Here is a 16,132-nt window from a genome sequence, read left to right as displayed (position 1 = left end):
CAGTTACTATTTAGTATTTACATTCACTCTGTGCTAGATGGGCAGGGATCTGTTGTCCAGTCTATGAGGTCCAGAGTGAATTGGATTGAAGGCTTGGTGTTTGAAAAAGAAACCTAGGCAGTAAACCCAAAGAAAAAAAGGCAGTTTTTGGCAATCAAAATGTACCTTCCCCTGGGCAGAATATCCCAGGCAAGGAAGGAGAGGAGAGGAGGGGAGGGGAGCTGCCACTCACTCACAGGTTGTGTTTGTCTTTCATTCTCAAAGAGAACCATGGCATCAAGACGATGACATGACTTGCTCTGGAGAAGAAAGTGAGGCTGGTGACCTTGTATAGCCCTCCTTCATTCAAAGTCAACTGCAAGTCCAGTAGGCAGTAGGTGATGTGGGACAGGGAGAGAAACTAAACTAGAGTCACGTACATAGATCTTGTAGTCATCTGCATAGAAATGATCATCGAACCTCTCAGAGCTGATGAGATCGCTGAGAGAGTGGGAAAGAGGAGAGAAACAAGGACAAAGCATTGTGCTTCCAGAGTTAGGGGGCAGGCCATGGATAGTGCTCCCACAAAAGAGATTAAAGAGTAGCCAGAGGAGATCTAAGAAAAGTTCATATCATGAAAACCCAGAGATGATCTCATAGATTGAGAGCTGAAAGTGACATTATAGATATCTAGCCAAACTCCTTTTACAAATGAAGAAGCTATGACAGGGAGACAAGACATGCCTTGACTAAGGTCACTTGGCCAACAAGGGAAAGAGTCAGATTTGAATCTATCTCCTGGATGCAAACTCGGCACTCTTTCCACTGTACCATATTCACTTACTTTGATACTAATGCTGTTGTCTTGGTTGACTCTTTCCAGATCTTAGAGTCAGTACTCTCTCCATTGGGTGTCAGTTCTCTCTGCTTCAGCAGCTGCTGTTGATATGTGGCCTGCAGCTTTTTGAATGTGTTCAAGGTTTTTCCTTCTTGACAGATCATCCAACATCCATGGAAACGATCGGGAACACTCAGAGTCACTTCTATAGTTGGAATAAAACACTGAGTCAAATAACCTTATTTATATATTATTTTATAGTTTACAAAGCCCTTTCATATGTATATTTCATTTGAGTCAACTCTGAGAGGTAGTCAGGGAAGATATGGCTATTTTATAGATGATGGAACTGAAACTCAGAGGTCTTAAGTTACATACCCAATAAATATTGAATCTAGGTTTTTTGATTACTTGTCCAATGTCTTCTACTAAAGAAATCAAGTAGACTGGTTATTATTCGTCTTTGAACTTAGTTTAGGAAAACTCCCATAGTTTTCTTGGCCTCTTGGAGAAGTCAATCAGTTTTACAGTGTAGATCTGAGTGGAAAATTTCACTTGATAGCACAGTGAAATAGTCACAATGAACAGGGAAAGCTTCTAAGCATTAGAGAGGCTTGAACAATGACCAAAAAAAAATAACCCATCACTGCTCTGCATCAATAATAAATGTGCCTCTCAGGCACCCTAGAAACAACCCCTATGAGCAGCCTCTCAACAGGACTGTTTAGAATCACTCTTGAAAGAGTCACCCATAGAGTTGACTCTCACCTATAACAACTTCATGAAAATCACCTTGACAAGGTCTTACACAAGTCAGATCTCTGTCAGGGTTCATTCTTCACACCATCATAATAACTTTCAAGGGTCATCTGTAAATGTATTTAATATTCTATTAACATTACCTCCAGAAAGAAAATCAGAAGTCTCAGACCATGTGTTAGAAATGTCCTATTGGTTCTCATAGACTTTTAGAGACTCTCTTTATGAGACTTTTAGAGAATTTCTTTTAGCCTGGATGCTTCAAAATTCAGATCACAAGTTATTAAATCATCATACTGATATATTGGCATGATGGTTCTTTTTATGCAAACAACTTAGGAATGGTACCTAATTTGATGGATGGAAATTTACTCTAATTCTGCTCTGTTCTGAATGTATTATGAAGATAGTTTAATGTCTGGGCACTTAGGCAGCACAGTAGATAGAGCACTGGGCTGAGAATCAGGAAAACTCATCTTCAAGGATTCAGTCTGGCCTCAGATGCTAGCTCTGTGACCCTGGGCAAGTCATTTAACTCTGTTTGCCTCAGTTTCTTCATCTTAAAATGAGCTGGAGAAGGAAATGGCAAACCACTCCAGTATCTTTGCCAAGAAAATCCCAAATGGGGTAACAAAGAGTCAGAAATGGCTGAACAGCAAGGAGAAGTACAATATCTGTTCTGGTAGTTTTTGCCTTTTGACCAAAAGCAATCAAGTGCTTTAAGGATCATTGTAGATGCAGGTCCCCAAGATCACTTTGGGGACTTGCTTCAGCGATAGACCTGTCAAGTTTCCTTCAGAGACCAACTTGGGCAAGGCCAATAGGGTGAACTCAATAGAAGTATCTCTAGAGGGTAGGCTGATTGAGGAGACACTAAAGAATGATTTGACAGTCATTTTGGAATCCTTAGAAATGAGCACTCTAGAAACACCCAGCCATAATCTATAAGCAAAGGGTGCTTTGCCAAAGGACTTGGGAGTATTACCTACCATATCACAGAGACAACTCTGCCAGAGTTGCTTTCCAAAGGTGATCTGAGGGTGATTCCTCAAAACAACCTTAGAGAGATCAGTTCCAAATCACTATTATTGAGATCATCTCCAAATTTATCTTTCCAGGGTCATTTGATGAGGTACCATATGGAAGAAGGATAGCACATATTCCATGTAGCCCCAGAAATCAAAACAAGAATCAGGCAGCGGAAATTACAGAAACTGATTTGAGTTCCTATTAAGTGAAACTTTCTAACCATGAGAGTTATCTAACAAGGAACTGTTTTATAAAAAGTGAGCTCCCTAACACTGGGCCTGTTGAAGCAGAGATTGAATTTGACTTAAACTGTTCCATTGCAAAGGGGAATCCTGATTTAGGAGGGAGGTTGGATTTCTTTCTCTCATCTAGGATTTCATAATTCATGACTCCCAGAGCAATCCACTGTGCTCACTTTGAATCTACTATGGAAAGATATGTGTGTATCATATCTAATGTATGCACATATATATTATATGTAATATATTCATTCTAGCAAACAGTCTCTGAACACTTCTCAGAACCATCTTGTTAGTACTATTGTCTGATTAAACACTGGGATTACGACAGTGAATGAGTTGCTTCGAAGACATGATAATTTTTATGGAGAAGAGCACTGATTCAGCCTCAGTCAAACATAAATTTATTGGATAGCTCTCTTTTTTAGACTTTGAAAAGGTAGGGGAGCTGAAATTATTTTTCCTCTATACAATGTATAAAGCATCTTGAGGGCAAAGACTATCATTTAATTTTTGTCGTTGGATCGCTAGCACCTAGCACAGTGCCTGACATATTAATATGAGCTTAATAAATGTTTGCTGGTTGATTATTTTATTTCTGCTTTGTAAATGGGTATTTAAAAACATCGAAATTAAAATGAGATGTGATGATCCTCCGTATTCACAGCCCATGACCGAAGGAAAACTCTCTTTCTCCACCCGCTTCTACTCCTGAATATAATCTTTACCCAGGCATCTATAACTCTCTTAGGTTAAGCGTACTTTCCCATCTGGTTCTCATTCTTTATTTACCTTCGGCTTTGGGGAATGTCTCCTGTATTGTAGTTTCCTAAAACAGAAAGCAAAAAACAGATTCTTAAATCAGGAAAACAAAAGATGGGGAAAAAAGAGATACATTTATCTAAAACAACACTTTCTCACACAATTGTTCACTACAATGAGGCTGTGTTTTTTTCATAGGGTTGGGGAAAGGAGGACTTTTGGGAGCAAAATTACAAATTCTCATCTAGTTTAAACTCCCCTTCGTCAGATCAGCTTAAAGACACTAAGAACCATTCCATAAATGTGTGACTTTGTAACTTCTACCCTTGCTCCTGTTTCTGTTCTTTGGGTTCAGATAGAACAAATCTAGTTCCTTCTCCACATAAGTGTCCTTCAGCACTTGAAGACAGCCATCATATGTCTTCTCTTTTCCAGAGTAACTATGGCCAATTTCTTCAGCTCATCCTAATATGGCAGGACTCAAGGTCCTTCACCATTCTGATTACCCTCCTCTGGATACTTTTCAGTTTATCAATGCCCTTCTTAAAGCATGGCACCCAGAGCTCAGCACATTACTGCATCTGAGATCTGCCCAGGTATGGCTGCCCTAGCACTCTGCTGACTCATATTGAGCTCTTAGCTCCCTAAAAAGTCCCAGATCCTCTGTAAGTTACTGCCTAATCATGCCTCCCTTCTCATTTTGTATTTCCAAAGCTAATTGTTGGTACCAAAGTAATGACTTTACGTTTATCTCCATTGAGTTGGATCCTCTTGGATTTAGCCTATTGTGCTGGCTTAATGAGATCCTTTTCATTCCTGACTCTATCATATAAAAACCAGGCTCCACCTATGAAGGCTTAATTCTCCATAAAGACTGAGAGGTGTTCCACTGGGTGTGGGGTACAAAAGGAGATTTACATAGATTCTATTCAGAAGATTGGACATGTTGGGACAATTTCTCTGAGCTGAGATTATGATCTGGAATGCCTCCTACTCCTAGGGGAGAGGGCTCTGGGCCATTGTGGAGGACAAGAGGGAATCATCAGGATGTGGATGGGGGTCAGGAAGTAGGATATGTGCACTGACCTTTGGATAAGTAGCTGGGAAATCAAAGGGCCCAAAGTAGGACCAGGAACTTTTACATGGGGTGCAAAGCACCGTGTATCATAACATATTATCTCCTGATGAGATGCAGTGAAGGTCAGTTACAAGTGGAGGTGGTTTGACGTGAGAATAGAGAGAACCAATTGGATTCTATCTCATGAAGTCCATCTTGTGCTATCACATATATTATTCTCCATCTTGTTGTTTTTCTGCAAATCATTCACAGGAAACTAGATGGCATAAGTCATCTATTGTTTCACAAAAGCAGGTAGATGCAATTAGTCAGCATCTCCCAATTCTGGGAAAGGAAAGCTCTTGAAACTCACTTGCTCACTCCCAACTCAATTGATACTCACTCTTCTCCCTTCTCAACTTGGAAAACCCCTAATTTTTCCTCCAATTAGAAATCAGATTACCTAATTGTGTATCCTGGTTTGTATCTTGTTAATTGTTTTCTTTTAATTAATTGATCTTATTTAATTAGTTGTTTTTGATGCATAATAAAAATTTGTCTCTCCCTGTATTTGGGGTTCAATGCCAAGCTGAGGGAGACCTGGTCCCTATTTGTCATGCAATTGGCATGCATTGCTTAATAAATTGATATACTTGGAAACTCAGACCTTTGTTTCCTCGATTATTTCAGATTTTACTTATGGGACTCCTTTATGGTTTGGTATTTCTAGGGTTAAGTGAAAGTGTTATAAGAAACAAATATGCTGAAAAGAAAATGGGGAGAGAAGGCATAGGTGAGATCAGCAGTTACACTAATGATGAGGGTGGAAGTAAGAGAGCAAGTCAGAAGTGCCATTTTATCTGAGGGCCATAGAAGAAAATAAAGAAATTGGAAAAGAATAGGAATGGGAGGAAAGATTTCAGCATATGAAATACTTGGCTCAGTCATGAGATTCTGGTTTTGGTTTTTGTGTTCTGACCTTGGATAACAAGTACCTAGATAGAAAGTGAAAATTTCAATCAAAATCTGTCTAGATTACTAACTAAAATGTCCATTTTCTATTCAAGTGTAGATGTATAGAACCACCCTTCAGGGTTTGTTCCCTGTGGAAAATGTGAGTAACAAGGATATAAAATACATGCTCCTTAGCCAGGTAATCAAGCCGTCCTACAATGTCCCCAAATTATCTTTACAACCTTATCTCACACTACTTACCTTTACATGCTCTAGCCAGATTGAGTTACTCACTGTTCCCTACTCTTGTCCTGCCTTCTCTTGCCTTTTGAAATTCTCTTTCCCTCTTCCCTTCTTCCATATCCAGAACAGTCTCTTAGCTGCAATACTTTTCTTCCTTCAAGGACCAGCTTAGCTGCTATGTCCTTTACAAAACCTTTCCTCATCTTCCCAAATGGAGGTGATCCTCACTTCCTCCTCTCATCTCTCAGGTCCCTATATTTCATTTTTCCTGTGTACTTCACCAAATTCTACCTTTGTGTGCAACTAGACTGGAAGCTTCCTGAGGGTAGGAACTCTGTTGTTTTTCATTTTTATATCACCTGTACTTAGCACAAAGTAGGCATCTAATTAATGCTTACTGAATTGAATTAAATATTTTTTCCCCAGAATTTGTATAAGGGGGAAAAAATTACCACATCAGCAAAAAAAACCCCCAAAACACCTATTATTATTTGTAACAACAACACATTTATATGGTTCTTGATTAAAAAAACACTTCTCATTTGATCCTTCAATCCTGGGAGATGAATAATACACAATGTCAAATCTGCTACCTTTTCCTTCAGTCTGGACCTATGATTGTACCCAGGTTCCTATTAGTAATCTGCAATTCAGCTACAATTAGAGGAGTGCCTGGAGACAGTTACATGAGTCTTCCTGACCCAGGACCAGCCTTCTCTGTACCACTCCTGGATGCCTCTCCTCCATAACTATACTTAATTGGGAAAAGTACCTGGTGGATGGCTAATCTGATGGAACAGGTATTTACTGAGTATTTCCTCTAGGCAGGGCACTGAATTATGGAAGGGTAGTAGCCTTCAAGGAAGTCTCACTTACCTCGCCCTTTTGCACAAGCTGTGTCATCACTCTAGATAAAGAGAGTAAAAGAACCTTGAGAATTTTTCACCCTATTACCCAAATAGAAGTAATGTTGAGGATAGGGGTTAACTAAGATTGACACTCTTTCTTCATCCCTCAAGGCAGAGACAGTCCCCATTCCGGAGGTTTCATTTTCTTCTCCTTTCTTCCTCTTGCCAAATAGATCATCCCTGAGCTAAGGTGACACAGTTGTTCCTGTTATGAAAGGGATGATTTGGAGCAACATTTGTGACTACAGAATGTATATGCAGGGATAGGAACGGAATATAGCAGCTTTCAGGAAGAGAAGTTCCACTTTTCTCTAGGAGTTCCTTTGTCCCACCAAAATCTAACATCCAGGAAAACAACAAAAAGGTAAAATCTCTTACTTCCCTTCAAGAGTGACGTTGTCTCTCTCCTCTGAGTCAAGACTGTACTGTCTATCTTCTGGAAGACAAAAAAAAAAATGAAACCATACTTGTGTCCTCCAAATAGATGGATATGCCTGGTGAATGCAATAAGGAGGAATAAAAATGCCAATTTGAAGGAAATTCCCCTTGAATTGAGGAACTTGGTTCCTTTCTGAAGGATCCAAACTCTGAGGATTTCTTTTGAATCTAGGGGAAATTGTTAATCAAATAGCCCTGGACTTGAATAATTAATATTTGTTGGTTGATGGGTTGCTAATTAATTTAAAATTAAAATGTCTGGTTTACAACCACTCTGAGTTTGTTTGTCTATAAAAATGGGAGATGGTAACATTTATAATCCCTATATCTCACAGGATCATTGAAGAGAAACTGTAAACTTTAAAGAGTTATAGAAAAATGTTATTATTAATTTAAGTTACAAACTACACACAAAAATAACATGAAACAAGAAGGAGAGGAAGTCCCTTAGCATAATATCTTGCATATAGAACATATAGGTATTTAATAAATGTGTGTTGAATGAATACATGAAAGAATAACAATGAATTAATACATGTAGAGTGGGAGACACATGAGAAACACTGAGGGAGGAAATTGAACAGAGGGCAAAATAAGCTGGCTGTTGGGCATTACATGGATCAAATTTGTGAGAAGTGATTTGAATCACTTGAGTAAATCATCTGAAGAGAGTTTTGGAGAATATATAGAAAATATAAGAGCCACAAAAGGGATTTCAGAGATCACTTAATCTTACATTTTACAGGAAGAAATTTGGGCAGAGAGCGGTAAAATATATCCATGGTCACACAGCTAGTGGAGGGAGGGAATGTGGGAGACTGAATGAAAGTAGGACGTTGTTCTAGGAATGCAGTGAGGCATAGACTTACAGAATCTCAAAATATGCAGGGACCCTGAAAGTCCTTAGCCCAATTCCTGGTTCAATGCAGAAATCCTATTCCCAAGTGTCATAAGAGTTTTTAATTTCCTTTTTATTTGACTCCAATATGGTCCCCTTTATTTGTAAGGAAATTCATATAAGTGGCTGAGGCTTTCCTTAGAGTGTGGAATTAGGTGAGACTTCTAATAATTTGGCTTAGATCATTAACTGGTTAAAGATAAAAGAACATTTGGCCTAGTTTTATGATAAGCATTACTTACACTGCTAGAGTACTTCCTCTCAGTGTTTACTGAGCAGATTAGAACTTGACCTGATATAACTTTTTTCCCTTTCTATTAACTTTGATATATAAATCTCCTTTTTCTCCAGTCCTTTACTCCACATGTATTAATTCATTCTGTCATTCTCCCACGTATTGATTCACCATACATCTATTACATTTTACAAAATTATCTTTAAAATGTAGATCTTTCCCTTTCTCTTTTGGCAACTGATAAATCTAATTATGCTTTCTTTTTCTGATGCTGAATCTAGAGACTATGTAAGTCTTATAAAAACTCTATCTGCGACTCAGTGGTCATTTAGATACAACATATCTGTGTTCTGAGCCTATTATAATGTGTTAATAAATGTTAATAAATATCTCTGCGCATTGATAAGTATGATCGGTGGCAATATCCATGGACAAATCTTTGGATTTTCCATATAACGAGTGACAAAACAATCATCTAACCCCTTTTCGGGATCTTTTAACAATGAACTTTTTCTACCTTAAAAGCAACATTTTCCATTGTTTAACATAATTGTTAGAAATTTCATCCTTATATTGAGGCAAAATCTGCTTTCCCATGACTCTTTTAGTTCTAGTTTTTTCTTCTGGAACCAAGAGACCAGAAAGAAAAAAGGGATGAGAAAGGAAATGTTTAAAAAGTAAAAAAGTTACCATTGGTGATGGTGGCTGTCTCTGTGTGGGTGCTTTCAAGCGTGAGCAGATAGACCCTGCAGGGGCATGGGGTATAGAGTGGGTGCAGGTCTCCAAGTGTCATCTTTTGGAAACAAACGCTTCTCCTTCTTAGAACTTTGATAGTCCCTAATTTCTGTTTCTTGTCTATTCTTTTAATTTTGTTCTTCTCTGCTTGGTCTTCCTCTTCTGAATTGCTGACGTTACCTCTTCCTTTGCATTTTCTTTCCTTTCTATTTGCTTTTCCCTTCTGCCCCACAAATCTGTGGGACAAATAAATAAACTGGTTCAAAGACCCCTGTCTTGTCTATGTGATAAGGTCAACACTAAAGTTTATTCTCACTTTAAATAGTACATCTAACACGTACGGTCCTTCACAATTTGTCCCCAGTCTACCTTTGTCTCAGCTCTCAAGTCATTCTATCTCTCCCCTTTCCTCAAAACCTCCAAATCTATCCTCAGTCCCATCAACCATTTGGTAGATGACCTACTGAGAAGAAACTGTTTCTTCCTCTTTCTTTTGAGTCTCAGAAGATTCTAGAGGACCCTTATTGCCAAAGCTAACCCCTGCACCTGTGTATCCTAATCTCTTAACTCCTTTGGCAGCTTGTAACATATTAATTACTTCTCTCTGTCTCTCCTTTTCTCTATCTCTGCCTTTAATCTGTGTTTCTTCTACCTAAGTTCCTTCTTTTCTAAAGAATGCTAAAGTCTTACTTAATCAAAAAATTAAAAAATACAAAATTTTTCACCCTGTTACCCCTCCAACCTACTTCTCTCCTTTTCTCTTCTTTCTTTCATTGCCAACTTCTATATTTGCTGCCTCTTTTCATCAGCCACTAACTCTTCACTCCCCTGGCATCCCCCTATACTGAAACTTCATTAAAACAAGTCTCTTTGATGTCAAATCCAGTACATGCACTTCCATAGCTTCAATGATCCTTTCTATATGGCTGCTCAATGTGCATCTCCAACCCCAATCTCTTCCTTGGGATCCAGGTCCCAGTTTCCCAACTGTTGGCTCCTAGATGTCCTTCATCTCCAGTTTAGTATGTTCAAAGTTCACTCATCCTTCCTCCCAAATTTGACCTTTTTCCTAATTTTTCTATGTCTGTGGATGACACCAATATTCTTCTAATTACCCAGGCTTGAAATCTTGAAGTTATCTTTGACTTTTCCTTCTCTTATATCACACGTAGCCAATCAGTTGCCAAGTCTCATCAATTTCACCTTTGCCAATATCTTTATAACAATAGTCTCCACTGACTCCCTGCCACCAATCTTTTCTATTTTTGTCCATCCTTGCACTAACTACTACCTAAGTAGTTAGTGTATTTCCTAGTGCACTGGTCTATCCTGGCACTTCTGTGCTCAAAACATTCATTACCTCACCATTGCCTAAATAAAGAAGCATGATGGCATAATGGGGCCTGAATTTGAAGTCAGGAAGACCTGTATTTGAATTATGCCTACCTCCTTAATCATGTTTAAACTTATATTGTAGTTAACAGGAACTATATTACTTTTCATTTATGAATCCCTAGTACTTAGCACAGTACTAGAGATTTACAATGGGCACTTAATAAAATGTTTGTTGAATTGAAATGTACCCCAGCAGATCCCCAATACATTCCCAGCTTTCCCATCTTTTCCATTCTTGCTTATGTCAATTTTTCTAGCTGGAATGCTTTATGTCCTACCAAATGCTTATGTCCTAATGGCGTCTCAAGGAGTTAAATTATGACTTCCTCCATGGAGTCTTTCCTTATTCCTTATCCATATCTAGAAGTAATCTGCACACGAACCCTAACTCCCCTAGCACTTTGTATATTTCAGGGCACTTCTCATATCCTGTCCTATATTATAGTCATGATACCTTATCACAATGATTAGCCAATAAACTCCAGATGAAGTCAAGGATCTTGTCCAATTAATCTTTGTCTTTCCCACAAGGCTTAGAACAGTGCCAAGTACATAGTAGGAATTTGCTAAATAGTTGTTGAATGAATGATTTTGGTGGACAATATTTATGATCTCTGGTCTTGGATTTGCCCATGAATTTGATAGGATGTTCATTCTGCTCATCAGTGTTTCATCACTTCAATAAACGATAAAGCTCAATAAACAGTCTTAACAATTAACAATAACATGACAACAAACTGATTTAATTGCTGGTTGATGTTTTAGATATCATAGTATCATAGAATACAAATGAATCAAGTATTTATTAAGCACTTACTATGGAAATGTAGCACTAGTTTATTTACAAATAAAAAAGTAAGATAGCCTCTGATCTCCAGGAGCTCATATTGTCATGAGTGGAGACAACACACACAGGTTTCAGCTGCAGGTCAGATGGAAAAGTCCATGGTTCTTGGGGTGTAGTGGCAAAGCAGATGTTAATGTGAACTAGAATACAGAGTAGAGCACTAAGAATAAAGTCTAACTCTGTTTTTGTTGTTGTTTTACAGATGGGAAACTGAGGCCCAGAAAAAGTAAAGTTCTTTGACAAGATTATATAGATACTTGCAAAACTAGGTCTCCTGACTCCCAATAACCAGATCAAAGAATAGCAGGTGGTTAATGGTTGAATGGAAATATGGCGCTAGTTCTCTAATGGAGTACTACTGAGTTTTTCAACATTTTGATAAGTAACTTGAAGAAAGAAAAGCAAAGGTGACAAGCTCATCCAATTCATGGATTGGAAGTCTAGATGACTTTTCAAGTATACCTGATAGGTACATACAAAATATATATGTGGCTTTAAGCCAAATACACAATAATGTAGATAACAGAGAAAAAATTTTTACTTCTGGTCCAGATGTTCCTGAAGGTCCATGTGTCTCTTCTTTGGCCTATTGACATGGTCTTCTATGTCTGAAAGGTAAAAATAAGGAGTAAGTACTGTATTCCTGCACTCCTATAATTGGGCTTCTAGTAAGTCTTTTAATTTCTCTCAGTTTTGTTTGTCTTCTATGTAAAAGGGCAGGACAGGGGTAGTATTATACTTGTGGTCAGAAAGACCTGAGTTCCAGATACCTCAGATACCCACTTAGCTGTGGGACTCCAGATAAGTCACTTCTCCTCTCTGGGCCCCAGTTTCCTTATCTAAAAGTAAGGGGTTTGACTTTGATGACCTTTAAGTTTCCTTCCTTCCAATCCCATAATCCTCATTTATTTTCTCTGCAAAGGAGAGAATGGATGGAAATTACAATGGTAATTAAAAGAACAGGAATGATTAACTCAAGATAACTAAAGAGACAGAAGAAAATATTTGACTGCCCTTAATGAATTCAGTTCACTTGGCCCAGATAAACTACATTCCCAAGTTTTAGAATAAATGGTATGTATGATTGTTGGGCCACTATCGGTGATATCTGAGAGATGATGGAAACAAGCACAGAGAAAGGTAAACATTGTCCTTATTTTTAGAAAAGAAAACTAGAGACTGTAGGCCTGTGAGCTTGATCCAAATTCCATTGAAAATTTGAGAATGGATTCAAAAAGTGATGGTGGGCACATAAAGGGAAGTAATGATTACTAAGAATCATGGATCATAGCTTTATCCAGAACAGCTCATGCCAAACTAATCTAATTTCATTTTTGGACAAGATTACTAAACCAGTAGCTGTGGATGCAGTTTACCTAGCTTTTAGCAAAGCTTTTGAAAAAGTATCTGGCTAAAAACTGGAAATCAAGGGGATGCCCATCAGTTGGGGAATGTCTGAATAAATTGTGGTATATGAATGTAATGGAATACTATTGTGCTATAAGAAGTGATGAACAGGAAGACTTCAGAGAGACCTGGAAAGAACTGATACATGAACTGATGCTGAGCAAAAGGAGCAGAACCAGGAGAACTTTATACACAGCAACGACCACAGTGTGCGAGAATTTTTTCTGGTAGACTTAGAACTTCATTGCAATGAAAGGACTTAAAAAAAATTCCCTATGGTCTCTTAAGGCAAAATGCCTTCCACATACAGAGAAAGAACTGTGGAATTTGATCACAGAATATAGCAGATCATTTTCTTTTGTATTTTGTTTTGGTGTGTTTTGTTATTTCTCCCATTCATTTTAACTCTTCTATGCAACATGACTAAGGTGAAAATGTATTTAAAAGGAATGTATGTATAGAACCTATATAAAAGTATATGCCATCTCCGGGAGGGAGGAGTAGGGAGGGGGAAAGAAGGGGGAGGAAGGGAGAAAAAAATCTAAGTTACACGGAAATGATTGTAGAATACTGAAAACAAATAAAATAATTTTTTAAAAGTATCTCATATATTTTTTGTGAAGATGGAGCATCATCCAGGTTAGACAAGAATACAATCAGATAGATTCAGAACTGATCAAATAACCAGATCAAAGAATAGCAGGTGGTTAATGGTTGAATGGAAATATGATGCTAGTTCTGTAATGGAGTACTACTGAGATTTTCAACATTTTGATAAGCAACTTGAAGAAAGAAAAGCATAGGTGACAAGCTCATCCAATTCATGGATTGGAAGGACAGTGAACAGAATGTCTGACAGGAAACAAAAAGGATCTTTAGAGTCTGGAGCATTAATAAGATGAAATTCAATATCAATAAATGTAAAGTGTTACACTTAGGTTTAAAAATAAATCAATTTCACAAGCATAAAATGGGAGAGACGTGGATAGGTGGCAGTCGCTCTGAAAAAAGACCTGGGAATTTTGATGGATTGGACTCAATATGGACTTTAATGGATAGACTCAGTATGAGTTAGCAGTGTAATGTGGCAACAATTTTGGATTGACTTCAAGGAGCAGAACTTCCAGAAATAGGCAAGTGATAGTACCCTGCCCCTGTCAGACCTAGTTTGGATTATTGGGTTCAACTCTGAGCTCTGGTTTAAGAAGGACAACAAAAAAAGATGCCTTTAGTTCTTATTTTACTGGAACTGAACATATTGCCCTTGGAGAAGAGAAGATTCAAGGTGGTTATCTATCTTCAAATATTTGAAGAGCTGCAAGGGAGGAGGCACTAGACTTTCTCAGTTTGGTCCCAGAGGGTACAATCAGAAGCAATGCTGGCAAGGTGGCAATTATAAAGAGACAAATTTAGACCTGATGTCAGTAAAAACTCCTTAATGTTTAGACCCTCATAAAAATGAAATGGGCTTTCTTCAGGAGGGGTTGGGTCACTTGGTGGTCTTCATCCAGAGGCTTGGATGACCTCTCTTTTATGTTCCAGTAGAGATTCTTCCTGGGTATGGGTTGGATTAAATGCCCACTGAGTACCCTGTGATTCTGTTAGATGGTACAGCCAGATGGTATTAGAAAGGACTTTAAACTCAATGTATACCTTTAGCCTAAGTCCCACTTATCATCTCCCTAGTAAAGAAGTTAAAGTGGCCTCGCTCCTTCTTTTCCCCAAACTTTCCTCAGGCTTCACACTACCCTCCTTCCTCTTTATGACTTTTTCTATTTAAGGTTGTCCTGGAGAATTGCTCAATTGAATTTTACTAGCATTGAAAGGGTTGTGGGGGAGAGGGAAGGAGGGACAGGAAATGGAATGAAGACATACAGACAACATGATTCATCCTGAGACGGGAATATATTTCCCGCCCCCCCTCCCCACTTCCCTAAAAACAACACTACAGGGGACATGTATGTCCAGTCATTGGATAACAGAGCAAGGTTTGGAAATAGCCCTGTGTGGAGGTGATATGATATGAGTGTAGAAGTCCAGAAAGCGGAACCTCATAAACCTTCAGGAAGTCTAACCAATGAAGCTGTCGCAGAACTCTGAAGCTGGACTCATAGAGAGGTAAGCCAACCAGGAATGAGTGGTTTCCAAAGAGAAAAGACATTATCTACCCATTTCCATGGAAGAGAAGCATAATGACAAAACTTTCACTTTTTGTGCTTTACCAGGAAACCAAAAATGAGCCAGAAGTAGTTCTTTCCTAGACAACTGAAATATAGATATGTTTTCTTTCTAGGACATGGGTAGATTAGGGTGACTTGTTATTCCAAACTGAAATCTTGTGTTTCCAACTTAACTCGTAGGGTTTTTTATATTGAATCACCAAATCTCAGAATTAAGAGGGACCCAAGAGTTCATCAAACTTAAAGGCAGAATTTCCTATACAATCAAGTCGTATATCATTCCATCTCTTGATGACTTTCAAGGGTAAGGAAGGCTTATCATAGAACATTAGGGGTAGAAGGGATCTTAAGAGATATAGTCTAGCTCTCTCATTTGACAGAGGGGGGAAGCTGAAATCTAAAAAGGGAAAGTGACTTGTTCAAATTCAAGCAATTAGCCATTTTCAGAGTCGGCACCAGAACCCAGGTCTCCTATCTTCCAGGTCAGCGCCCTCCACTGCACCACTTATTGTCCCTTCCTCCTTCCCTCCCTCCCTGTGGATTGACTCAGTCAGGTGAAAGAGGGAAGGTAGGGAGGGAAAAATAGCACCTGGGCTCTTGAGTATGGTAGAAGAACTTGGCAGAAGTTGTATAAAGTTCTGAATTGCTATCTTCCCAATCAACTTTTTCTCCTTGGGCCACCACACCTCACTGTCCTTCATCCCTTTCATTCTTCCCTTCAGCTGGAGTCGTTTTTGCAAAGCTAATCTCTCTGCCTCAATCATCTTTCTTTTGTTTTCTCTTTCCTCTTCTGAGTTTTCTGTATTTTTCTTTTTCTCTTCATTTTCATCTTTGCTTTTCTCTTTTTTTATCCTCTTTTCTTTCTCTTCTTTGTGTTTTTCTTTCTTTAAATTTTCTTTCTTCTCTTCCACTTTTTCTTCTTTTTCCTTTTTATGCTTTTCATCCTTTCTTGTGTCTTTCTCTCTCATTACTTCCCCATTCTTTTTCTCCTCTCTTTCTTTCTTTACTTTTTCTTCATTCTGCTTCTTTTCATTCTCTTTTTCCTTGATTTTTTCCATCTTCTCCAATTTCTTCTTTTCCAGTTTGACTTGTTTTTTCTCTTCCTCCCTTTGCCTGCATTGTTCTTCCTTCTCTATCAGATCACTGGTAAACAAATTAATAACAATAAGTTAGGCATATCTGAATGGTGAATTATCCTGTTGATAGTTTGGGAAGCAAAAAAAAAGTAA

At 38.3% G+C, this 16,132-nt stretch overlaps 1 protein-coding gene across 3 annotated transcripts in view; it reads right to left on the bottom strand.

Annotated features, from left to right (window-relative positions):
• Positions 1-16,132, bottom strand: part of LOC140525563 (uncharacterized) — a 66,338-nt gene that overhangs the window by 21,474 nt on the left and 28,732 nt on the right. For all 3 annotated transcript variants that reach the window (XM_072641068.1, XM_072641066.1, XM_072641067.1), the window contains 7 exons: positions 15,493-16,046; positions 11,858-11,924; positions 9,030-9,310; positions 7,147-7,204; positions 6,737-6,767; positions 3,637-3,673; positions 824-1,022 (listed from right to left, as the gene is read on the bottom strand). In XM_072641068.1, coding sequence (XP_072497169.1) covers positions 824-1,022; positions 3,637-3,673; positions 6,737-6,767; positions 7,147-7,204; positions 9,030-9,310; positions 11,858-11,924; positions 15,493-16,046 — 1,227 coding nt within the window. The remainder of the gene's footprint in view (positions 1-823; positions 1,023-3,636; positions 3,674-6,736; positions 6,768-7,146; positions 7,205-9,029; positions 9,311-11,857; positions 11,925-15,492; positions 16,047-16,132) is intronic.

The sequence above is a fragment of the Notamacropus eugenii genome, chromosome 2 (genome assembly GCF_028372415.1).
Source record: "Notamacropus eugenii isolate mMacEug1 chromosome 2, mMacEug1.pri_v2, whole genome shotgun sequence".
In the NCBI taxonomy this organism is placed as follows: Eukaryota; Metazoa; Chordata; class Mammalia; order Diprotodontia; family Macropodidae; genus Notamacropus; species Notamacropus eugenii.
This window is presented reverse-complemented; position numbering and strand designations above follow the sequence as displayed.